The following is a 27585-nucleotide window of genomic DNA, read 5'->3' as shown; positions in this document are numbered from 1 at the left end:
GGAAACTGACTAGGCTATACAAGCACTTTATTATGCTTGTTGTTAACATTTGTGTATGTAAATCTGAAATTGTTAGCTTGTTTTCTTCTTGGAGATAAGATGTGTGTGTGGCAGCCCGGCAGTTATTATTATTATTATTTTTTTTTTTTTTATACAAAGCATCGTTCCGCCCCGTTCCGGCCACAAATCATTTTCAGGAACGGTGTTCCAGGCCGTTCCGGCCCAGTGTCACTCCTTACTATAAATTAAACAATGACATTTTACCTCCCTATATCTGGCAATGTGTCTGTGAGCTGAAAGACCACTTTAAAATTAGATTTTTCAAAGTGACTAGGGCTGTCCCAAACGACTAATTTCCTCCCGATTAGTCACCCGACTATTTTTACGATTAGTTGACTAATCCAATAATTTTTAATTATTATTATTTTTTTTTACGACTTTAATAATGACATTTTTGTTCAAGCTTATTAGTTCACAAAAAAAAAAAAACATTTCAGAACACCAAATTCTTTATTAACATATAAATAAATAACATAAATGCCAATAATAAATCACAAACTTGGCTCGTTGTCGTCGGTTAGTCCGTGTTCGTCAGATTTCCTCCTCAGGAAGGCGGCGGCGTGCATAAAACACCGAGAGGCGTCGGATGGCTCTTTATGGATACTTTTATTGACCAAAACAAAAACGTGGGGGAGGCAGCCACTCAACTCGGCGCTACCCACGCACTTTTTCAACTCACCGATATGGCTCTCTTTCTCTCGCTCGCTCGCCCACTTTCTTCCTCTTTGCTCAATGTGACAACGCCGGTCACATTGAAATAACAGCGGCCCCCTTGTGGGTGCCAGTAACAACCGCTTGTATCACGAGCACCCGCCATTCTAAACTTTATCAGCATGTTACCCATCGACGGTATGTTTTGCCCGTCGACGCATTTACGTCATCGATGACGTCGACAACGTCGACTAGTCGGGACAGCTCTAAGAGTGACCCTAAAATCTTTTTTAACATTCTATTTTTTTATTTCGTTTGTTGTACCTCACTGCCCGACCGGTGCACGATGTTCAAGTAGTCGTCTGTGCCATGTCTGTCTGAGTGGTGGTTGGCGGTGTTGGCCATCTGCCCAGATACCTTGCCTTCATGGATGTTTCGTATACTTCCCGGAACCATTGGACTGGGCACGGACACTTTGAGAAAGCAAAAACATCATTTCATTTATTAGTTAAATCCTCAAGCATTACCCTATAACAGACATGTCCAAAGTCCGGCCTGGGGGCCAAATGCGGCCTGTAGTCAAATTTCATCTGGCCCCCTGCCTCTGTCATTAAATCAATAACGTCTGGCCCGCACACAGACTTAATAAATTAGTCAGCAGTACTGCAACCAGCATATGAAGTAGCTTACACACGAAATGCTGCTCCACATTTACCCACTAAAAGGCAGCAGCACTTTAACCCTTTATCGCGAAATGTATCACATTTGATACACTTAAAATTTCATGATTTTGAAATTTAGAATTTTGACATTTCTTTTTGAAAAAATAATGATGGATGCAAGTCAACACATGCATCTGCAGGATCCATGAGGAAAAAAACATGATTTAGCATGGGTTATAGATAGAGATGTCCCGACTGATCGGCATCCCGATCGATCGGGTCCGAACACGTCGTTTTCAAAGTATCGGAATCGGCAAAAAAATATCGGACATGCCTTTTTTTTATTTTTTTTAATTAAATTGTTTTGTAATTGTATTTAACGTTACAGACAAAATGTCTTACACTCATCCAGTCTTTAGTTTTGGCTTAAACTAGGGCTATCATGTCGCGTTCAGTCTATAATGGCACCGTTTTACGTATACATTGAGTTAAAAGGCAACGTTAAATGAGTAGAGAGAATTTTGGCAGCCTTTGAAGCTTTTTTTTTTTAATTGGCTAAAGCCTTACATTCCCTCTCTCAACAATTAAAAACATCGTGGGAAGCAATGTGGGGAAGAAAGGTAGTAGTTATCTTTTTCTTAACACCCTACTTTATTTCCATACGCAGAGAAGATATATCAATTGGTACCACTACGCAGTCATGGTTGCACTTCCCATCATGCATTTGGGTAGAAGTTAAATGGCTACAGTATCATTTACTGAAAGCTCAACAAATACACTAGATGGCAATATTTAGTCACAATATACAAGGTCACACTTATCCTTTAAGAATTACAAGTCTTTCTATCCATGGATCCCTCCCACAGAAAGAATGTTAATAATGTAAATGCCATCTTGAGGATTTATTATCATAATAAACAAATACAGTACTTATGTACTGTATGTTGAATGTATATATTCATCCGAGTTTTTGTCATTTTTTTCTTAATGCATTACCAAAATGTATATGATCGGGAAAAATTATCGGGAATGATTGGAATTGAATCAGGAGCAAAAAAAAGCAATCGGATCGGGAAATATCGGGATCGGCAGATACTCAAACTAAAACGATCGGGATCGGATTGGGAGCAAAAAAACATGATCGGAACAACCCTACTTATAGATATTAGAGCGCTTATTACACATATTCATTTTGACATTTCGTTTTACAAATTTGAAAAAAAGGTTTCATTAGGACCTTATTTTTCAAATTTTAGGATTCTCTGATAATTGCTTCATGTTGCAGGTATTTAAGGGCTAAGCAACATTACTCCGTGTGAACCATTACTTCCATTTTCTAAAATGGCGACAATCAACAAAAAAAAGAAAGTTGTGACGGCCGACGCTTCAGGGATAGGTGGAAATTGGACTATTTCTTCACTAAAATATGCAACAACTGTGTCTTGCCTTATTTGCAAAGAGACAGTTGCTGTATTTAAAGATTTCAATGTGAGGCGATATTACCAAACAAGACACGCTGACATGTACGACAGGATTACAGGGAAGATACGCAGTGAGAAATTGAAGCAACTTAAAGCTAGTTTAATTTCACAGCAGTAGTATTTCGCAAGAGCCCAAGAGTCGAAAGAGAACGCCACAAAGGCTAGTTGGGAGATTGTTGAAATTATTAATTAAAAAAATAGTAAAGCAAATGTGACACACTGAATGGCTAGCTAAATTTTGTTTAAATATATTGTTCTACATAAAGGACGTCGGCCCCCCACATTTTTACCACGCCAAATCTGGCCCCCTTTGCAAAAAGTTTGGACACCCCTGCCCTATAACAATTACTGCTATAATTAAATGGCTGTGTCAAGCATTTCCTAATTAACAAAGAATTGGAGGAACTTGTGTTTGATGAAATAATCAATGTATTTTAAGACTCACCTTGCTGTATCTGTTGATGTTGGTTATAGCTGGGCGGCTGTTGGTGGGGGTACTGCTGAATGTAACCGGGGGCTGGGCTCTGGGGCGTGTAGGGACTGGGAACAGGACTGTTTTGCTGGCCCATGTATCGACTACTAGAGCCTGTCTGTGGTGCCACAAACCTACTAAAAGGAAAACAGGAAAATAAAGGCCCAATTTGAGTGAGAGAAAGAGACATCCACAAACTTCACATTTTGCAGCAGATATTATTGTGTGTTGTGCCATACCTTGATGGATTGGGAGAAATTGCTGCTGGCTGAAAATTTGCCGATGGGGCCGGACTGTGCATGGAATTTTGGGTGATCTTGTATTGTTGTACCATTGACTGCTGCATAACATCTGTTCAGAGAAGAAAACGTCACCATTGACAATTTACAATTCCACTGAAAAGTAATTTCTTTGTAAATGGTTTTGAGGGGAATACTTTTTTCCCTGAAGATGCCAGGGTTTCTGGCCAGCATAGTCTGCAGCAGCAGTGGTGCATCTCCCTCAGGCTCATCGCTCCCCAGGTTGTCCTTCAGCTCTCTGCAACACAAAGATAAACAGGTTCAGCAATATTGAGTCTAATTGCAATGAGAAGCACACATTAGTAGGTAAGAAATTAAAACCCATGTTTTTTGTTTTTTAATGATTATGCAAAGACTTCACTATCAATTGACGGGACAACTCCTACAGACATTGCGCCACGCCTTCCTGAAGGAGGCTGACGCAGGCAGAGCTGTGTTAAACACACGCTGTGTTCTAATGCCGGATTTAGGTTGAAACAGGAAGCAAGTTGTACTGCATACAAGCAGGCAGGAGTGTCTGAAGCACTGTTGCTTTTGGCAGCCCTTTTCATTTTTGTCTTAGTCTTTTGGACGATAATACTTACTAGTCTAAGTCATATTTTACGAATCTCAAAATGTTTTTGTCTGGTTTTTGTTGACGAAAACAGACTAATTTCCTCTCGTTTTAGTCTACGTTTACATTAAATGTTTTCATCTGTAAAATTCAAACGTTTTTAAAGGTATCCAACGATTTCAAAATAAAGGTTTCCAAAAATTACAAATAAACATTGATGGACGAGCACATATTGTAGCGTCTAAAAGGACAACGCCAACTTGGTGATAATACACACTCAGCAGGAAAACAGTATGTTATTTTCAATTAACTATGCACACCTGAACGACACACATTGAATGTAAAAATAAAATTAGCCTAATGCTAACGCGAACGTAATTGCAATGCTAATACTATGAGTTACATTTAATTTGTGATGATTACTCAGCACAGACCTTTAAAGGCTAAAGCAACATTGCATATTCTCTCTTGCCAAAATAAGAAAACAAATCTTACCGTGTGTTTTTCAAAACAAGCAGCCCTGGAGAGGACACTGGTGAGTTGTGGCGGTTAGCAGCACGTCACATGAGTGACACAACTAGACACTGCTACAATGCGGGCTAACACTAACTACACATAAAATGTCAAACATTGTGAACATGTGATGGAAACCATGGCACATTTTCATCTCATTCTCATCTCCAAAGACACGTTTTTGCTTGTTATGGCGTCGTCATCATCATGAAAAATTTGTTCGACAAAATATTTCGTTATAGTCATCATTGACAAAAACAACACTGGTCTGAAGAGTAATTTAGTCAAGGATTCAAGGATAATTATTAAATAAAGTACATGCACTTTGAAACTTAGTGAAAAAAAATTAATGGAAAAAATTAGCCTAACATTAGCTCGGAATATTTACGGAAAGTTAATGCTTTTAACCAAGAATCTAGACTGTTTTACATTCATATCTATAATAAATTCCTGGATTTACTCATTCATTTACAATAATTTTCAACTTAAAAAGCTCTTTGTTTTGCTACAGCCGCCACGTTGGATTACACACTTGCGTAATAGCTCAAAAAATTTACGTAAAATGATAACTGCTCTTTTTTTTGCTTTTAACCAAGAATCTAGACTGTTACGTTCATATCTACAAAAAAATCTCGGATTTACGCATTTACAAGAATTTTCTACTTAAAAAGCTCTTTGTTCTGCAACAGCTGCCACGTTGGAATACATACTAGTGTAATAGCTCCAAATATTTACGTAAAATGAGTAATAACTGCCCGTTTTTTTGCTTTTAACCAAGAATCTAGACTGTTTAACATTCATATCTTGAAAAAATTCTGGGATTCACGCATTTATTGGAGCTGGAGTTCCTGGCGGCCTCAGACCTAACCTTGCAGAGGTACAGGTGGCAGGAGGGGGACAGGCTGGCCAACACCTTTTTGTCGCACATCTTCAACTGTTTTGGTGCGAACGTCACAAAGGATGTGACTTCCGAAGCGAGGAAGAACAAGGCCTTGGAGTGGCCGACTAGCAGGAAGAGGAGCAGAGTCGACGAGGGCAGAAAGGAGACGGCGAGGGACAGGGACTTGTACAAGTCCAGGAAGCTGACTGGGGCCCACAAGTCATAGGCAAAGAGGCTATTTGATTGTTGAAAGATGAGGGCCAGATAGCTGACAAAACGTTCTGAGGCGATAGTGACATCGGAACTCAATAAATAATCAATTGTGATTGTACATAGAAAAATGCCAAATTTGCTTTTGTTGAGTAAAATTAAGATGATTCTGCATGCTTTCCTACACAGAAAAATGCCAAATTTGCTTTTGTTGTGTAAAATTAAGATGATTCTGCCTGCTTTCCTCAAGTATTCAGCTTCTGATGTGAAAACTGAGTGATTTATTAGCTGTTGACAAATGTCAAAATTGCACTAAATAAAAAAATTGAAGTCGCTATTTCGGGCAAAAACTTGTGTTAAATGTAGTCTGTTATATAATATATAAATATAATATAATGTTAAATATTGATCCTGAAAATATAGATTTTTCTGCATCTAGTGTAAAATCTGACAATTTTATGGCCATTTTAAATGTTGTTATATAAAAAAATAATAAATTGGGATACATTTGGGAACGACTTTGATTTTTTTGATGCCGCTGCTCATGGAGTAGGTTCACACCGCAGGTCTTAATGCACGAATCCGATTTTTTCGTGTTTTTACGACTCAAGTGAGGCATTAACTTGACGGTCTGAATGTGACATAGAAGAAGACCATTTCAAATCCGATCTGGGTCACTTTCGTATGTGGTTTAAATCTGATCTGGGCCACATTTTTCCAGAATGTGGCGGCGGTCTAAAATGTCAAGTCTCCCAAATCGGAAGTCATGCAGCAATTACGTCAGCAAAGAGCAAGCGCGACAGGGTGCTACAGTAGCGGTGCAGCTGTTTATTAGCGTTAGCACCTAGTTCGAACGCAGCTTTTCGGGAAGTAGCAGGCTTGACAACAGTCATAAAAAAATTAAATGGGTTGAGGATAAGCCTCTGAATGCTCAGTTTTCGCTCCGCTCCAAATGAGCTATATTTCAAGATTGCTTACACGAGTCGTGGCAAACTGTCCGTATGTTTATCTGTGCGTCATGTGTAGTCATTTGTTTTGATGCTCCTGCATATGCGGATCAATTTGCTCAGCGCGTCTCAGGCTGCGAATTAGTGCGCATGCGTGATACTTGAACGGGCTCAATGGACATAAGCAGTTTTAACGGGCACGCCCAAAAAAAAAAAAAAAAAAACATGACAAAAAATCGGAATTGTGCATTAAGACCTGCAGTATGAACCTAACCATGGAGACTCACATATGCCTAAGGAAGGTGCCTGTTTTGGTATTAGGTCGCTAGCGGCTTTGGTTTTTAAAATATTTGAAGTTTTTTTTTAAAAGAGGCCTCCTCCGTGTCCCGTCCACTAATGGTGAAGTCTATGGATTTTGATTGAATTAATGCTTGTCTAAATATAATTGTCAATTGACTGACAACAAGTTAAAAAAGTAACCTTTTTGCAGTTTAAGCGTTACAAATAGTCACTGTTCACAGAGGCTCTCTAGTAGTTACTTACATGTGCTCTGTGGAGACCTGGTTCAGGCCATGGGCGAGCTGGGAGGCAAGGTTCTCATCCCGGCAGCCCAGAAGACAGTTAACCTCTTCTGCTATTCTCCCATTGTACAAGAGGCTCTTCGTGGTGGTTGCCGGCAAGGGGGAGGGAAGGGGCAGCTGGTTCAACACTGTCACGAGAAATGTAGAAATACGATGTGTAATACTGGTCAAAAGGTGATTCATCAGCTGTGTGTTGGGGTAGGACGCAATTGATGCCACTCACAGTCTGTCAGGCTAGCGATCCCAGCGAGAGTAGTGATGGGAACATGAGGCATATCCCCATTCATGCTTGAGGTGAGGGTGGGGGAAGTGTGTTGATACACAGGTAGATCGGGGGGCCGACGAATGACTCCCGTCCTCACATCTCCTGACACCTGAAGGAGGAAAGTGAATAGGATTTAGCTGATAGAATTACTTAACTTCAAGGGTTCCTGCAAAGTTGTATCATGTGTGACTAGTCAAAAATCTAACATTGCACTTTTTCTTTGGCTTTGTCATACTTCAAAAAGTTGTGTTGCAACAAAATATATGTGAGAGTAGAATATAGACAGGATGTTAACAAAAGGATGCCATATGTTGACATTTAACTTTTTGAACTTGCGTGACAAACTTGAATGTGCGACACAACTGTGAAACAAATCACTCAATTAAAGTGGAGACTAAGTATTATTGTTTTTACTAGGGATGTCCCGATCCCGTGATCGGAAATTGGGGCGATCGCACCGTTTTTCAGAGGATCGGAATTGGGTGAAAAGGATCGGGTTTTAACTAAAAAAAAAAAAAAAAAAAGTTTTTCCAAGGGAGTAGGTTTGCATAGGGACGATAAGGACATGACACTACCAAGTTTTCAGGTTGCTCAAACTGTCCCCACCAACTTTTAAGTAATCTTATTTGCATTATACAAAATTATATCCTTAGATTGTCTAGTTTTTTTTGGCCAGCAGCAGCCACTGTACGTAATGTAAAAAGATGTCAATGTTGTGGAGGTGGGGAACACAATTTTGCTACTTAAAGTCCAACCTGCATCAGAGTTAGCACAACCATAAACTGTGTGAAGTGGACAAAAGCAGTAGTGTTTTATCTGAAGGAAGGCTCCATTTTGATTTGTTTTTGTTATTCCCTGACTAAGAATTCCTTTCAGTTATAATGAATTTATTTAGACAATGTTGAGTGGTCTTAAGACCAGTGTTGTTTTTGGCAGCCATTTTAATTTTAGTCTTAGTTTTCGTCTTTTGGACTATAATACTTATTAGTCTTAGTCATATTTTAGTCATCTCAAAATGTGTTTGTCTTCGTCCAGTTTTTGTTGACGAAAACTAAGACTAATTTCGTCTAGTTTTAGTCGACGTTAATTCAATATTTTCGTCTGTAAAATTCAGAAGTTTCACTCCAAAAATAAGTAGGAAAAAGTTTCCAATGAACATTGACGGATGAGCACTTATTGTTGCATCTACAAATCTATCACGTGATAATACACACTCAGCAGGAAACAGTAGGCTTATCTTTTATTAATTATACCCGCCTGGACGCCACGAACTGTATGTAAAAAAAAAAAAGTTGTCCGAGAGTTTAGAAGGACACTCGCCGTTAGCCACAGCCTAATGCTAACGTGAATGCTACAAGGCAAGGCAAGGCAAGGCAAATTTATTTATATAGCACAATTCAACACAAGGCAAAGTTACATTTAGCACTTAGCACAGACCTTACTAGGCTAACACAACATTGTATATTCTCTGTTGCCGAGATAAGACAAATGTGTGTCTAAAAACAAGCGATGGGGAGACTGGAGAGGCCACTAGACTAGGTGGGTGAGTTGGGGGGGTCGCAGCACGTCACATGAGTGACACATCCAGGCAGGCTAACTACACATAAAATGTCACACATTGTGAACATACGACGAAAACTACGGCGCATTTTCGTCTTGTTATCGTCTCGTCAGACAAAAACTGACATTATTGTCGTTAAGTTTTAGTCTCCCACGACACGTTTTAAGCTAGTTATCGTCTCGTCATTGTCATGAAAAAATTGTTCGTCATTGAAATATTTTCGTTATAGTCATCGTTGACGAAAACAACACTGCTTAAGGCAAATATTTATTTTTTTATTTTTTTTTTGTTTTTTTTTGCATTTCTGAATAGTTAAGAGATTATTAACAGGTTTGTATTAATTGTGTATGTTGATTTATGTTCAAATATTGCAATTTACATTAGCTAATAAAATCCATTTACTCTGGAAGTTTTCAAAATTTTTATTGTTTTTGGAAACAAAGGTTTGAATCGAATGGTGTATCATTTGAACAAATACATATGCATTGATCATTTAGCCTATCAATTAATTAGGTTCATATTCGTGGGAAATGTAGCCCTGACCCGCGTTCAACCAATCTGTTTGGTATTATTAATGTCCCATCCCTAGCAAAAAGTGTGAATGCAGGTTATGCCGTTATATCGTCCCAACCAATGTTGAGACCAAACCTACGCCCTTGTCTTTTTCAGCTTCATGACCTACGGCGCCACAGCCTCTCACCCTCCCTCCTGCTAAGCAGTGCGGCCAAACTGTCCAGCTTGCATTTGGTACTTAAAAGTTTACAATGATTGACAGGTTTGTAGCTTTGATCTTGCTAGAGAAGCTTGGTAGCTCTACGATCAAAGGCACAAATGTGTCAATCATCGTTAAACTTGCGTAAATTTGGTGTGGCAACTCATTGTTTAAGTGAGAGACTTTCAGCAGCATGAGTGGATTTGAGTGGACTCATTCAATGAAGCATTTAATAAGCATTTTTTCGACGTTATTCTTGTTTAAATGTTTAAAAAATAATTCAGATTATGAAGGCGGCACGGTGGGAGAGTTACCGGTACATATTTGGAAATCTGTTAAAAAACTTTTTTTCAGAATCAGATTGGGTCTCGGTATCGGCAGATTTTCCAAATCAGGTCACTCGGACTCAACTCGGGTGCAAAAATATGCAATCAAAACATCCCTAGTTTTTACATGTTAATAGTAACAGTTAGAGCTGGGAATCTTTGGGCACCTAATGATTCGATTACGATTATGATTCAGAGGCTCCGATTCGATTATAAAACGATTATTGCTCCCGTTATTCCATAATTTCCCTTTTGTCTACTTTCGACATGTGAAAGTTTTAAAACTATTTTAAAGATACATTCAAGTCAATATTTTACCGATTTGGGAGTATTTTAGATAAAAAGTTAATTAGGTTCACTTGGAAGGTTCGCTACAACAGCCTTGCAGGAAAGTGTACTGCTTTAAGATGGCGGCCGTTTACTAACGCCCGCATCTAGCTTTTTGTAGATGTGCTGCTAACGCTATCGAATCTATAATGCATCTAGTCCTATATAAATGATATCTATGGTAACATTTTACGGATGTACTTTTTTAGCAGCTTTTCGGCAGCAGTCAGGTATGTTGTTGTGTTTTTTATCTCGTGGCATGAGTTCAGCTAGAGTCGTGAGTTGAGCATTGGCATTACCCAAGGGGCCGGGGTAATGAGAAGCATGATGTTTAGCTGCTCTCGCTCCATTCTTCATTGTGCCGAAGACCGCGCTGAATGTGTTGTACTTTCGCTTTACTTGGCATATTTCAATAATCAGAATTTGGATGTTTGTGAATGGTTCTCGAATCTTCCACGGCCGAATCGCGAATAATCTAAGAATCGGAAATTTTGCACACCTCTAGTAACAGTGGTTAATAGAGGTGGGAATCTTTGGGCACCTAACGATTTGATTGCGATTACGATTCAGAGGCTCCGCCGCTTTTAATTTTATGTACACTAGTTCCAAAATTATTCAAAAATCCTCCCAGGCTAAACAAATTACTATTTCAGTATCAAGTTAACCGTTAAAAACACTAAATAAAATACTCAAGTCCCCATTCTGTATCGGCAGCTTTAAACTACATTCAATTAATTTAACGTGTGTGAATCAACCGTTAAAGTTGTTAAAATTGCTCCCGTTATTCCATAATTTCCCCTCTGTCTACTTTCGATGTGAACGTTTTAAAACTGTTTCATCATTTAAAGACAGATTCAAGTCAAGATTTTGCCGTTTTTTTTTTTTTTTTTTTTTTTTTAAAGATAAAAAGTAATTAGGTTTGCTACAACAGAGCCTTCTAGAGAAGTCTACTGCTTTAAGATGGCGCCTGTTTATTAGCGCAGGAAAGTGTCATTTCGCATCTAGTTCTTGGTATATGATCTAACACAGCCGTCGTCTGTCATTTCACATCTAGTTCTAGATATATGTGATATCTACCATAGCCGTATGTTGCCATATGTTTGTAGCAACTAGCAAATGGGCGCTGTTTGTAGCGGCTGACGGCCGCAGTCAGGTATTATTGTTTTTTTTGTTTTTTTTTTTCTAGCGGCATGAGTTGAACATGATATTTACTCTCGGTCCGTTCCTCATTGCGTCCTGAAGACCGCGCTGTGTTTTATTCCCGCTTTAGCTGGTATAATTCAATAATCGGAATTTGGATGTTTGTGAATCGTTCTCGAATCTTCCACGGCCGAATCGCAAATAATCTAAGAATCGGAAATTTCGCACGCCTCTAGTGGTTAATGATTACTATTAAACTTGTTTGTTGGTACAAGTTGTGTTACTAAAAGATAAAATAATGGCATCAGATGCACAGGTGCATCACAAATCATTTTCACCCTTTGCCACTAAAAGAATCAGTCGGCACTCAAAAATGTGTTCTGCATTTATATTTTAATAGCAAGAATAAGTTCTTATTAAAATGTTTAAACTAAAACTACCGTAATTGCCCACCCACTACTATTTGCTATTGGACGATTGCATTACTGTAATAAAACAAGAAATGATCAATGATCATTCACAGTACTGGTGACAAGCTGTTGGCACTCCCTAATGCAGTCTCATTTTTAGATTAGTTTCCTCTATAATTGTTCTCAAAAGTAATGATCCTGTTCATTGTGTACAGTCTCATAAATATGAGCTCAATTACATATTATGTGCATTTTCTATTTTGTTATTATCTTGAAAAGTCCTTGGACTCCCAAGTTGTATGTAAAATGAGGGAAAATTTAGTTACCATATCCAAACAGTTTCATTGTTTTTATTCTTTAGCATGAGGCAAAACTGAGAAGTGCTGTCTTACTGCAAAGCATGACAACCTATTTGCATGCAACCTCCTCATTAACACTTGAACAGCAACAACACTTTGTTTACATCATAAAGAATCATCACATCAAGGAAAAATTAGCATTGTCTATTCTCAGCGTACCTTGTCGACAAACGCTGTGCCGCCTCAGGTGGACACAGTGACATTTCAGAGGAAAAACAAACCCTCCAACGAGCTGTGGAAAAATAAATAAAGAATGTTGCATTTTATTCAGACATTGAGACGCACACATATTGCTTATAAATTAATCAAAATTAAAATGGGGGGTAGCACCAGAGTGTTGGGCATCGATGGGATCCAGGACTCACACTCCGATTCTCTCGGAACCGTTCAAATTTTTTTTTTCGATTCCAAGTTTCGATGCACTGACCGCTGATCGGAAAAATAGCTGCCTAATACCACGAAGAAGAAGCCACATGAAGTGTGTGTTTGTTAAGGATGCAACAATGCTCGCCCTCTTTAATTCAATACGCAAAAATGTTCGATCCAAATGAAAAGCTCCCAAAATGTATTTTCCGAATTTATTTTTGTCGTGTCTCTCGCTAAAATGTCCGGCGCAGCTTTGCCTGGGAAAAAAAAAACAAACTATGCCGCTAGCAGCCCCTCCTCCTCCACTCCTTCCCCAAACGGCACGAAAGGTGGGAGCTGTGGCGCACGAGGATCATTGCTCGTGAGGAAAGACAGAAACTTAAGGAGGCGGCTTGCCGGCTTCAATAGCGTACAGATCCGTTGATTGCCAGCATTTTCGGTGAGCTGATATGCTATCCCCACTCGTACATTTTAAACAATGACTGTCTTTACGGATACGTACAACAATGTCCGCCAATATATTGTTGCCGACTTGGCTGCTACGATTAACTTCGCTTTGACAACACACAGGTTAAGACCGTGGCTCTCAGAGAGCTAACTCACGGTTACGTGATGAACAATGAGTGGCTAATGAAGTACTTCAAACTCATTCTGTTTATGAAAGTCGATTGTCAAATGCTGGTGTTGTGCAGTAATGAGCAGACGTGACTTTTGTGGCGTCTGTTAACTTTTTTTAATACCCGACAACACTCGCGCGCACACACTAGATATAGCAACCTAAACGTGCTACGCTAGATCCCCCCCCCAAGTCCCATGCCATTGGCTGCGTGAGCCCAGAGTGATCATGGGACGCGTGGTACATACACAACATTGATGAATAAAAACCGCCATGACTGAATGGAAGTTAAGCAGGCCAAATAAATCCATACTAGTGACTATAGATAATGCTGCAAATATTGTTAATTCAGTACGTAACAAAGATGGACTCCGACCACAAATAGGATGTTTTCTCATGTGGTAAACATACCTGCTAAGAGAGTAATAGTAATCAACAGTGTGCCCCGCCTCACTTTACACACCGTAAAGATTGTTCTCAACAATTTTATACAAAATTTCTTCAGATCAGTAAGAAGGAAGAATAAGAATAAACATTATGCACTATAAAGCTTGTTTATATGATGGCATTGTTATTTTTCATTGTTAGCAAAATAAACAAAAAACAACAAAAAGAACACTTGTATTTTCTGTTTCAGAGCATTAAATATATTGAATTGAATCGAAAATCGTGTCCCTCGTATTGAAAATCGTACCGAATCATGACGTAACTGTATCGTTGCATCCCTAGTGTTTCTGCAATGCAGCTTGATTTCAACCATAGACACTGTGCGGCGGCTCTCAAAAGTAAGGCTCAACTTCACAAAGAAAAGTGTCCAGTCAGCTCCGTGCAACATTTTCAACACAACTATGTCACGCAAAGGTGGCTGCACGACCAATATGATTTAACACCTCCGTCTTCATGGAATACAAGTCAATGAGTGCCCCGTATTTGACATGCTGCGCCAGTCGTCTAACCAGTCAGAACCAGGTCAGTCAAACAATAAATTACATCGGTCTTCTGCTATAATTAAGGTGGCAAACTAATTGTACTGTTAATACGGTTGAAGAATAAATGTCGAATTAATAGTACGAGAATAAGTCGTATTATTGCATCAGGCTAATATAGGTATAGAAACAGCTACGTACTTTAAGTAGCACCTTGCCGCCTCCGTTAAAATCATCAATATTGAAATCATGCGGTTTTTTTACAATCGGTTTTACAAACAAGAAAATCCTTATTATTTTGCCTCATCCACATTAAATTAGAATCAATAGAAGAGAATTTATACTACAGATGCACCTATACCGATACTAGTATCTGCAGGGGGGGCTGATCCGGCCTTAAATGGTGATATCGGAATCGGCGAGTACCAACAAAGAGGGCGCCGACACCATTTACCGGTCCAGTATGACGACACTTGACCGCAGCCATTTTTTCTCCTGACGCTCAATACAATCTGTTGTGTGATGACACGTAGTCACTTTGCAGGCCAAGCAGCTATTGCTATTGGCCTGCTCCAGAGCAATGAGAACCAATACCCGCTCTTAACTAATGGCGGGGCAGCTTTTTTGTATGGCGGAAAAACAAACCAGGACAAAGAATGTCAGTGGTCTGAAATATTTCGGAATAGAAAGCAAGATTTGCGGCCTGAAAATTTCAAGAGGTGGTGTTAGGTCGTCCAGTTTCAATACCTCGAACCTGATAAAACATTTGAAGACGAGACATGTAAACGAACACAAAGATTTTGAGGCTGCAACAGCAGGACTGCGCTCCAGAGGAAGGGGGCTGGACCGGAGCATCAAACCCTGGTCAGCTCAAATTGTTCACTTTACTTTTACTGTCTTACTGAAAGAAATGCCCCAGTAATTTGAGATCTGTTTCAAAAAGTGCTGTAGAAGCAAGCAAAGAAAGCTAAGCTAAGTGGCTAAGTGTGTCTGTGTAAGACAGAGAGTCTCACTCGTTCGCTGTTTGCATTTCTGCGTAGCTATAGGTGCATTTATGTTGCTGCTGGTGCGCAAAGAGGGAGGCTATTCAATCAATTACATTACTTATAATTACATTAAAAGTTGCTCTGGCCTTTGAGAGTCAAATCTCAGGGTTTAAAATTTTTTATTATTCATTCATTGTATTTTTACATTCTTACTGTTGGGCTAGTGTTATACATTTTTTATTTTATAATACCAATTTAGCACTATTTTGGCCTTTAAGAGCCAAAGATCTATTTAACTAATGTCACCCATACCAAGTATGCAATAAAAAGTTCTACTTGATTCACTTTGTGTACGTATATATACATACCAATTTCAAACAAAGTGGTATCGGTATGGTGTGGGCCGATATTGCACAGCCGGGTATCGATATCGGGGCTAAAAAAAAAAAAAAAAAAAGGGGGGGGGGGGGGGTGTAAATCGTGCAACACTAATTTATACTAGGGCTGTCAAACGATTAAAATTTTTAATCGAGTTAATTACAGCTTAAAAATTAATTAATCGTAATTAATCCCAATTAATCGCAATTCAAACCATCTATAAAATATGCCATATTTTTCTGTAAATTATATATATATTCTGTAAAATAAATTGTTGGAATGGAAAGATAAGACACAAGATGGATGTATAAATTCAACATACGGTACATAAGGACTGTAGTGGGCATTTCACTCTACTGTCATTTAAATCTGTCTATGCTGTCCTCACTCCGAAGCGTCTACTTTTTCCAAAGCTAGACGGCTAGTGAACGACGCCTTAATAATCAGACTTCTTCCTTTTTCATCTGATTTATTAATCAATTGGCCTCAAACCATTGTCCTCTTTAGACCGTCGTAAAACTACAAAAAAAAGTACAGTACACAAGCATTGCATTAGCAACAACGTTAGCTTAGCACGCTATACAGGTTCACTAAACATAAACAAAAAGCGTCTCATACTAAAAATATAACATTTCGCTTACTAACATAATATGTATATTCTTTACAACAACCATACTTACGGACAAATCTTGTCCAAGGATCATATAAGCACAACATTACAACGTAGGCGTCAGCCCAAGACGTCGTGCAGCCATATTGAACTGGCAAGAAAACAAACCATGTCGCAAAGCGACCACAAGAGTTCACTGTTAGACAGCACAAAAAGCCTTGCTGTAAAACTTACCAAAAGGCAGAATACTGTCTGAGCGGGACATGTGCGTTAATTGCGTCAAATATTTTAACATGATTAATTTTTAAAATTAATTACCGCCCTTTAACGCGATAATTTTGACAGCCCTAATTTATACTAATGCTTCGCCGTAGCTCCGAGCTAAGGTACATGTACAGTGCCCTCCATAATTATTGGCACCCCTGAAAAAGATGTGTTTTTTAGCTTCTAATAATTTTTTTTAATTTAAATAATATGGGACCTTAATGGAAAAAAAAAGAGAAAAATCCAACTTTCAATACAAGTGCATTCATTCAGTGGGGAAAAAAATCCCACATAAAGAAAAAATTATTTGACATCAAATAATGTGTGTTACAATTATTAGCACCCCTGGTGTTAATACTTTGTACAACCCCCTTTTGCCAACAAAACAAGGTCTGGGGACTGAGATGGCCATGGGAGGAGCTTGATTTTGTGTCTGGTGAACCATTTCTGTGTAGATTTGGCCATATGTTTAGGGTCAATGTCTTGCTAAAAGACCCAGTGACAACCCATTTTCAGCTTTCGGGCAAAGGGCAACAGATTTTGATTTAAAATGTCCTGGTATTTCAAAGCATTCATTATAACATGCACCCTAACAAGGTTCCAAGGGCCTTTGGAAGCGAAACAGTCCCACAGCATCACTGACCCACCCCCATACTTCACAGTGGGTATGAGGTTTGTGATCTCTCATGTGGTCTCATCTGACCAAAGCACACGGTCCCAGTTGAAGCCTGGGACCGTGTGTATTTTTGTGTGAGACCAAGATTGAGCTTTTTGGCAACAAACACTCAAAGTGGGTCTGGCGTGCCACGAAAGATGCTTTTCAGCATGCGCATATCAATAACCAAAAGGCCTCTCAATAACTTACTAACTTATAACTAACACTGTAAAATACAAACATTATATAGTAAGGTTTATCACTCATTCCTCATAACAAAAATATGGTAGAACAAAATGGATTAATGGCTTGCCTTATAATAATATAAACGGCAGTGAGTGAACCCATATTCAATAAAGTATGAGGTTTCTCTGCATAGTATAAAATCCTACCAAGCATGCTGACAGGACTAACATTACACGACAACTATTATATGTATGCATAGTAGGGGTGTAACGGTACACAAAAATCTCGGTTCGGTACGTACCTCGGTTTTGAGGTCACGGTTCGGTTCGTTTTCGGTACAGTAAGAAAACAAAATACAAAATATAAATGTGCTAGTTGTTTATTACACACTTTTGTGCTTTCAACAATAGGAACATTAGCCTACACAAAGCTAGAATTCTGCTCAAAAATAGAAAATACAATATTCTGAAATGTAGATATTTTGAAAAAATAAAACTAATTTTGGCTAAGACTTTTTCTTTAAAATAAATATCTGATGTGCAAAATTGAACAGTTGCAACACTGAAGTGAAGAGTTGTTCCATCTATACTCTTTTTAAAAATGAATTCCCCACCCAGAGGGCCAAACATCTTCCATGTTAACATTTAACAGTTACCCACGCTGCTCACTGCACTTCTGAGTGGTGCGACGGCCCTGGCCGTTTAATTGTTGTCTTTTTTGAGACTGTCAATCATCTGATCGCCGTGTCCACCAGCTGGCTGCCTCCCCTCCCAACGTGGCGTACTCTGACTGACGCCGGACGGGCAGACGACGTCACCGCCGCTGACGGGCCACCCGAACTAGCCGCTGTCTGAGATGTATCCATTATGCAGCGCTTTGTTTACGTTTGCGGCAATAACTACACTTGCTTTACAGCAGCTAATCCGATACACGGTAATACGGCTCTGGGTAATACTATTAGGCCGTTGTTTGAGCTTGCATACCCGCTTGTGTGTTGTATTGTGCCTGAGTCTTGTTAACCAAGTAAAGGCAGCGTTAACAAAAGTCATCTGACCGCTCATCATTTTACAGTCAACACTCAGAGTTCGCAACTTCGCTTTTGACAGCATACGTACCGCGTACCTCCTCGCCAGCTGTTTGCTCGCCATTCATTCACCTGTGCATTTGATCGCTATTTTGTTACACTCCCACTTTTTCGGTGAGGTATTTTGTGTTGATTCGTTATTGGATCGTTTTTGTTCACCACTGTAAATAAGAGCACCACAGCAGTAGAGGTAAACTGCCATTTTCGTTCAATCCGTTTTGTTTAGTGTAGAAGCCAGGGTAGTGGCTGTATTGTTTTTTTCTTTTTTACGATCAGGGTTCACTTAGCGGGTGGGGTTCAAGTGTAGTTTCGTTTTGTTTGTTGTTTTGGCCTGGGCTTACGCTGAAGCCAGCTTCTTCCGCAATTTGTATATTTTGTTCATTGCGAGTTCGACTTGTGTGAATAAATTTGTGTCCACTTGCAACTTGTGTGCGTGGCTCGTTTTATATTACGCCCTTAGCAGCCGTCCGTGGGACGTAACAGTGGGATTATGGGAAGCATGAGCGGGCATTCCGCTCTTGCGTTAAATGCGTCAAATATTTTAATGTGATTAATTAAAAAAATTAATTACCACCCGTTAACGCGCTAAATTTGACAGCACTTTACATTCTGTCAGAAACTCGTTTGGTACGTCCCCGTACCGAACCGAGGACCACGTACCGAAACGATTCAATACAAATACATGTACCGTTACTCCCTTAATGCATAGCATAGCACGCTAGCTTGCGCTAATAGCCTTAAGCATTGGCTGACTTCTATAAAAAAATAAATAAATAAAAATAACGTATGAAGTTCTGTACATGACCCTTCACCACCAAAGTAAACATATTGCACATAGGCATGTACCGGTATGAGATTTTGACGGTACGATAACCGTGAGCAAAAATAACGCGGTTTCACGGTATTACGGTATTGCAATTATAGCTCCAAAATTTTGAGATGTATGGGTTTTATAAAAAAAAAAAATGTTTTCCATTGAACAGGATTTTTTTCAGAACATATTTGCTAACTGGAACATGAATATAATGTGAAAATAAATAACAAAAAATAAAAAATATTTTATATAAAATTAAAATAAATAGAACCTAGACTATACCCACAGCCACAGCTCAAGTTGCTCAATATTAGAGCAAGAACAAAATAATTGCTATAAAAAAGTAAAAATACAGTGGGGAGAACAAGTATTTGATAGTGTATCAAATACTTGTTCTCCCCACTGTATATACTGTATGGCTTTTTTTGAGGGGGAGAAGCTCAAGTGAAGTTTCGCCATTTTCAGCCAATGTGTCAACTCTAGTCTACATGATGTCATGCCTTTGTGTTAAAAAGAACAAAGAATTCATAACTTAATAAGTTAGTTAAAAATGTATAAGTTAATTAAAATGTAAATATTGTTGAGGAAAGGTTTCATCTAAAAAAAAAAAAAAAGAAGTGAGGAGTGAGACCTCCTTTCGCAATTAGCGATCTTTGACGCAATTCTTTCCCCCCCTTCATTCGTGCTTGTTTCTCACTCAGCGGCTGTGAGACATAAATCCTCGACGAAGCTGCTCTCCCAGCTTAGCCTAGGCTAACATTCGTCTTTGTAAGTTTTAGTTAGTTTGTATATTGAATTTGAAAGGAAAATGAGTGTTTTGTTTTTGGCGAACTTTTTCATGGTGCTACTGCTATCCTGTTGAACCTACTCACACGTGTAAAAATACAGTTGTACAACGTTTTAAATGTATTCATTTGTATATTTCACCACGATTTGAGAGCTCAATAAATTGAACAAAAGTACGCCTTGTGTTTGGAGGGTTTGTTTTTGGGTTTGCTGGCTGTTTAGCAGAATAGCGTCACTGGCACTCACGGCAACAAACAGGGGAAGGGTGAGTGCTGCCGCACCAAGCCACTTTGGCTGCATTTTGGCACATGAAAAATAGCGAATACCGTACTAAGGTATGACGGAAAATTTTAGTGGTTTTGAAACAGCGACGTTTTCACACCACGGTAAACCGTGAAACCGATAACCGGCACATGTCTAATTGCACATCCATATGTTATAGTAAACAAATACTTACAGACATATAATTCTGAGGCGGAAACGTAAGTAACAGACAGCATTCACGATTGTCAATGCTACCGATAGACACAGCACTGTGTAAAGTGAATGAGTTCGTGGAACAAATTATAGCTGCAGCGAATGATTCTGACCAGCAGGTGGCAGCAATGCCCCGCAAATGGTCAACTGACCAGCCAGCACAGTACATATTATCGATCCTATTAATAATGTTATTAGATTTATTAGAATGACGTCATAATTAGAGGTGTGCAAAATTTCCGATTCTTAGATTATTCGCGATTCGGCCGTGGAAGATTCGAGAACGATTCACAAACATCCAAATTCCGATTATTGAAATATGCCAAGGAAAGCAGAAGTACAACACACTCAGCGCGCCGCGCGGTCTTCAGGACAGAACGGAGCGAGAGTAGCTAAACATCATGCTTCTCATTACCCGGCCCCTCAGGTAATGCCAATGCTCAACTCACGGCTCTAGCTCAACTCATGCCACGAGATAAAAAAACACAACAACATACCTGACTGCTGCCGAAAAACTGCTACAAAGTACAGCCACATAATGTTACGGTAGATATCATTTATATAGGACTAGATGGATTATAGATTCGGTAGCGTAAGCAGCATTTCTACAAAAAGCTAGATGCGGGCGTTAGTAAACGGCTGCCATCTTAAAGCAGTACACTTCCCTGCAAGGCTGTTGTAGCGAACCTTCCAAGCAAACCTAATTAACTTTTTATCTAAAATACTCCTAAATCAGTAAAATATTGACTTGAATCTATCTTTAAAATAGTTTTAAAACTTTCACATGTCGAAAGTAGACAAAAGGGAAATTATGGAAAAACGGGAGCAATTTTAACAATAACGGTTGATTCACAACATTAAATTAAATGCATGTAGTTTAAAGCTGCTGATACAGAATGGAGACTGGAGTTTTTTTATTTAATGTTATTTTGTATATTTGTTCATTGCTATATGCGAACTTGATACTGAAATAGTAGTTTGGTTTAGCCTGAGAGTATTTTTGAACAATTTTCGAACTAATGTAAAAAACTTGAATCTCGGATCGGAGCCTCTGAATCGTAATCGAATCATTAGGTGCCCAAAGATTCCCAGCTCTAGTCATAATTCCTATTATCGGTTCGATAATTATCGGACCAATAATTATCGTGCACCAGTAATTAAAACCATTACTCACCAAATTCAATATGCTGGCAAATGCATTCATCTAAAAACAGGCATGAAAATGGGTCAGGGGTTTAAAAGGTGAGAAGGGTGTGGAGGAAATATGTTCCAGTACACTGTACATCCCAACAAAATATTGAGCACTGTCGACCCACACTGTGTTTCAGCAGGGCCGTGCAGAGACCGGTGGAGGGGCGGGTGCTCGTAGACCAAAAGGGGCACATGAACAAGTATTTAATACACCTTAAAACAACATAACTTCAATTTTAACCAGCTTTAGATAATAATTGGCTGCGACTGTGACATACTTTAATTGGGAGGGGGCAACAGTGAATAGAAATTAGTGATGCACGATAATGCATTTTTCAACCGATACCGATAACCGATAATTTCCTCCTCATTCCAACTGATAACCGATAATGTCAAGCCGATAATTCTATTAAAAGATTTATGTAAAATTTTAAAGTATACACAAAAGAAAATATTACTGTGCAAAAATATAATTTATTGCTCTTTTTTTCAACACAATGTATGAACAAGTCGTCAATTCAAACATCTAAATAATGACAGATTGTCTGACATTGTGTGATGGTAAACCTTTGGCAACAATTACTTACAGAGTAAATACCTAAGTTGCACAAAAATGCGTTTAAAAGTAAGCCATTCCTAACATATATAACATTAATCCGCTGCAAAACACACCTCCTTAAAACTAGTCAGTTTTAAGTGTAAATCTATTGGCAATAAGTGAAATTATCTGCCATCGCTTCAAGTGTATTTCTCTCAGATTTCTTGGAAGAAAAATAGCTAGCTGAAAATAATCTTAACAGCCTTGTTTTAAGCAATACATTATTATACTTAATCCTAAAAAAAAAAAAAAAAAAAAACTTGAAGAAGGAAAGATTTTGAATAATATTTGTGGCTACAGAATATTGATTTAAGAATTTGATTATCTACTGTGACTGTAATTGAGCAAAGAAATAAGTTAAATAATTTGAAAAGTGATTGCTAATGTTATATGCTTTGTTGCACACTGTGAAAATGATTACCTCAAAAGAGCGAGATGTCATGTACCCATTCTGCAGCGCTTTGTTTACATTTGCGGCTTTCACGACATTTGCGTTACAGCAGCTAAACTGCTACACGGCAGTACTATTTGGACGGAGTTTGCGCTCGCATCCGTGTGCGTGTTGTTTTGTGCCTGAGTTTTATTAAGCCGAAAATAAAGGCAGCGTTACAAAGTCATCTGACCGCTCGTCATTTCACATTCTGAATGCATTATTGACTGGCTGACTTCGTTTTCTCCATGTTTAAATTATCTTATAACCACTGTGCCGTCATGATAAGCTTGCTTACCGGACATCACTTTTTCATGAAGAATGGTGGTCGTATAAACTGCATTATTTCTTTTATCCAGGGCTTTGGTTCTCGTGTCATTAAGGTAAAAAAAAAAACTGTCTCGTCTCGGCGGCAGCTACATTCGTACCGGATAATCCGCCCGCCCCGGCCGGTTCGCCGCGGCGTATTCGGGTCCTGGCTCTGCTCGCACGCCGTGGGGGAACGCTCGAGAAACCGGGGTGTTCGCCGGAGGTCCAGAGGCCGGGGAACCGGGCTCGGCCCGCCCCACCTATGGCGAGGCGGCGGCGGCGGCCTGCCGGACTGGCCAAAGCGGCGGGCTCCATCGGAGTTTACCACCCGCCTTGGGCTGCATTCCCAAACAGCCCGACTCTGTATCGTCACAAGCCCTGTAGTTTAGCTTAGTGTTTACAATAGCTTTAGCATTCCTGCTAGCAGCAGCCTCGTATATGTTCCAAAATTCTTTGTGATGCAGTTTTAAATGGCTGCTGGGTTAGTGGTTTTGAATGAGGACGCGTTCTTTCTGCCTTGTGGAACTTGTACGGTACATGTTTCGCAGATGGCGAGAGCGTCGTTTTTTTTAGTAACAGCCGCCATAATATTCAACTACTTCTTGTCTTGTAACTCCGCCTCCTCAACCCCTCCTCCCTCAGGGGCTTCAGAGAGGGGAGGGGTTGAGAAGGCGGCGTGCTGAATTCTTCGGTTGAGCACATTTGGAGGCAAAATCAAGTATATAATTATCGGATTGCATTATCGGTTGAATTTTTTTATTATCTGGATTATCTGTGTGACGTCATAATTGCCATTATCGGCCGATAATTATCGGTGACCGATATTATCGTGTATCTTTAATAGAAATCAAAACTGTCATCAACACTTTCTGGCTGTGACTCAGTCAGTCTGCCTCTTTTCTTCCTTCAACCTCTGCATCAAAACTTCCTTCCTCCTCAACTTGTTCATCTGAGAACAAACCACATCAGATGGTCACTGAGCCACCAACAGCACAGTTTTCTCAAAACTATTATTTCATTATATCCATACTTAACAACTCTAGCACCTAATGATTAATAAAGCAATGACATAAAATCTTATAGAAAAATAACATTGTAATTGTGTTTATAATTGTATTTAATACCCGACTATCCTTGCAAACTTGTTCTTACCAGGTCTGCTATTCACCCAGCTGATGAGGTATCCACTGCCTTTAGCAGCCTCATCCAACTCCTTTATCCCTCAATCTCCTTTCCCTACGAGGCATGTCTATGTAATGAAATATAAATATTAAAAAAAAAAAAAAAAAAAAAAAAAAAAACAGACTCCCCGGTGGCTTTTAGTTTTAAAGCTTTCTTAATTTCTTTCTCTCTCAATAACGATGGAGGTAGATTTATGTTTTTATTATTCAATCAAAAAACAAAGTTACTTCTATCAAAAACAAAGTTGCTTCAATCAAAATACAGTATATACTTTTAATCCCAAAAAAGTCACTTCAATAAAAAAAATTGTTTTTGATTGCAAAAATAAATTTGAGACAAAAGAAAAGCATTTGAAAACTATTTTTCTTGATTGAAACAAATTTTTCCATTGAAGTAATGTTGTTTTGCGTTTGGGCCACATTTTGGCTAGGACATTTGTGTCTTTATTATTCAATCATATAAGTTGCTTCAAACAAAAAAATATATATAAAAAGAAAAACTTTGCACATGTGTCAATCACCGTTTAACAAAGCCTGAAAGGGTTTGAATAGACTCACTATGAAGCATTTAATAAAGCCAAGCATTTTCTTACTACTTTATTCTTGTTTAAAAATAATTCGGTGGGGCAGTAACACGTTTAAAACTTATCATAATTCTTACATTTTGAAGTGCTTGAAAACCATTTATAAATGATACTTTGGTGAAAAAAGTGAAAAAACATGTCTTATATATATATATATATCTCTCTTTTTTCCAATGTAAAATCTGAATAAATACATTGAACACGTACAAAAAAATGGGGGAGGGGGGGGGGGTTGGGGGGGGCGCTACTTCACGGTTTTCACTTATTGCGGCGGGTTCTGGTCCCCATTAACCGCGAAAAACGAGGGATCCCTGTATGTCTGAAAAGCTTTAAGAAGCAAGAGTCATTCCCACCACTCGTCGGGCCGGTGTTGTGCCGACACCGGCCGTCAGCTCAAGTCCCAGCCGAAAATAACGCGTCTCAGGTGGACGACGGGAGCGATAAGAGGCGCCCCCCTCCATCCGAGAGCATGCCGCTTAATTTGACTCAACAGTGTGTTTCTTCGTTTATATTACCGCTAAATACACATGCTTGACGCCAATTTAACGGGAGCTATTTTTTTTCATGGGAGATTTGGCTAGCTCTGGCAGTGTTCAACGCAAGCTGCAACGAATGGCAGTAACTTTTTTATATCGCAAAATGTGAAAACGCTGGCAAATACAGGCAAGTGTGTATGCTGCGCTCTGGTCTGCCCCGGTGTGGATAAGGCCTGCTTTTTGTTTTCGCAACTTTGCAATGCAACCAAAGGCTCTCCGAGCACTCCCATGTACACGTAAGGAGTGCGCGCGTTTGGAATAATGGAACGCAGCTTGGGCCGATGATTGGTTCTCGTCTGCAAAGCACTGAAGGATTTGCTGACTGTCCAAATGTCACTTTTTTAAAGAACCGATTTCTTAAGTGCTCAGTTTACGTACTAAGTTAATCACATGATGATAATAATAATAATAATTAAATAAAAACTCCCGACCCCCCCCCCCCCCCCCCCCAAAAAGAATTTCTCCTCGGATCTACGCAATTCACGTAGGTCGCCCTTTTTGACTTCAAAACGGCGAATTTCGCCGAAAGGTGAGAGATTTTCATGCCTGTAAAAAAATATTGAGAGTGATACCTCTGCTGGTCCAGCGAACGTGAATTTGTGCTTAGGGCAAGATCATGTAGCAATTTGCGATCCTTGACTCTATTATTTTTCCCTACTTCAATCTTGTTTCTCACTCAGCGGCTGTGATTATAACCTCAACGAAGTCGCTCTCCCAGCTAAGCCTAGGCTAACATTCGTCTTTATAAGTTTTTAGTTTGAATATTGAATTTGAAAGGAAAATGTGTTTTGTTTTTGGCGAACTTTTTCATGGTGCTAATCTGTTGAAGCTACTCACACATGGAAAAATACTAGTGTACAACGTTTAAATGTATTCATTTTGTATAGTTCAGTTACCACGATTTGAGAGCTCAATAAATTGAAGAAAAGCACGCCTTGTGTTTTGAGTGTTTGTTTTTTGGGTTCGCTGGAATAGCGTCACTGACACACAAAGCAACAAACGAGAACGGGTGAGCGCTGCCGCCCCAAGCCACTTCTGGCTGCATTTTTGACACATGAAAAATAGCGAATACCGTACTACGGGATGACGGGATTTTTTTAGTGGTTTTGAAATTGAAACCACAACGTTTTCATACCATGGGAAACCGGTAACCGGCACATGCCGACTCCCAACTACCCCCCCACCTCTATAAAATTGTCTCCTCGGATCTAAACAATTCACGTAGGTCACCCTTTTTTACTTCAAAACGGCGAATTTCGCCGAAAGGTGAGAGATTTTCATGCCTGGATACGTGACATTTATTTATCTACTCTTGTGTGAGTACCAGCTGTTTTGTCTGAGGACCCCGTTGCATGGTGCTGTCAGATCTCTCCTTCTCATATTTATGCGTTCAAACTTCATCTACCCCCAGTGAACGTGTGTTCTCCACTGCAGGAGACACTATCTGTCCAGAACGCTTACGCTTACTGCCAGAGAAGGCAGATATGATCATTTCTTCAACAAAAACTGTTTCTTATTTTATACTGCACCCGCTGCTGATCTGGACTCGGTTTTACAAGTTGTTTTTTTGTTTGGTATTCTGCACCAGGTTAGCCCATTAGTGGGAGCTCAATAACATGTAAAAGTGGCTGCAGCATAAGACACTCTAAAACATACGCAAAAGAATATGTGTAAATGTTTTCTCCGTGAACTTTTGAAAAATAAACATTTGTTAAAGTGCACTCCAGTGGAAAGAAACGTCATCATATTAAAGTTCAAAGACTGATATTTATATTAGGGCTGTCAAACGATTAACATTTTTAATCGAGTTAATTACAGCTTAAAAATTAATTAATCGCAATTAATCGCAATTCATACCATCTATAAAATATGCCATATTTTTCTGTAAATTATATATATATTCTGTAAAATAATTTGTTGGAATGGGAAGATAAGACACAAGATGGATATATACATTCAACATACGGTCCATAAGGACTGTAGTGGGCATTTCACTCTACTGTCATTTAAATCTGTCTATGCTGTCCTCACTCCGAAGCGTCTACTTTTTCCAAAGCTAGACAGCTAGTGAACGACGCCTTAATAATTAGAGTTCTTCCTTTTTCATCTGATTTATTAATAAAATGGCCTCAAACCACTGTCCTCTTTAGACCGTAGTGAAACAAAAAAAAGTACACAAGCATTGCATTAGCAACAACG

The 27585-nt window shown here is 39.1% G+C and overlaps 1 protein-coding gene across 4 annotated transcripts in view; it reads right to left on the bottom strand.

Moving 5' to 3' along the window:
- Window positions 1-27585, bottom strand: part of nipbla (NIPBL cohesin loading factor a) — a 105544-nt gene that overhangs the window by 54915 nt on the left and 23044 nt on the right. For 3 of the 4 annotated variants that reach the window (XM_057831468.1, XM_057831467.1, XM_057831470.1), the window contains exons 2-8: window positions 12569-12641; window positions 7533-7683; window positions 7272-7437; window positions 3763-3863; window positions 3566-3677; window positions 3300-3463; window positions 1036-1184 (exon numbers count right to left, since the gene is read on the bottom strand). In XM_057831468.1, coding sequence (XP_057687451.1) covers window positions 1036-1184; window positions 3300-3463; window positions 3566-3677; window positions 3763-3863; window positions 7272-7437; window positions 7533-7596 — 756 coding nt within the window. In that variant the 5' untranslated portion in view covers window positions 7597-7683; window positions 12569-12641. The remainder of the gene's footprint in view (window positions 1-1035; window positions 1185-3299; window positions 3464-3565; window positions 3678-3762; window positions 3864-7271; window positions 7438-7532; window positions 7684-12568; window positions 12642-27585) is intronic. The other variant, XM_057831469.1, reaches the window with a different exon arrangement.

This window comes from Corythoichthys intestinalis, chromosome 3, assembly GCF_030265065.1.
Source record: "Corythoichthys intestinalis isolate RoL2023-P3 chromosome 3, ASM3026506v1, whole genome shotgun sequence".
NCBI classification, from domain to species: Eukaryota; Metazoa; Chordata; class Actinopteri; order Syngnathiformes; family Syngnathidae; genus Corythoichthys; species Corythoichthys intestinalis.
This window is presented reverse-complemented; position numbering and strand designations above follow the sequence as displayed.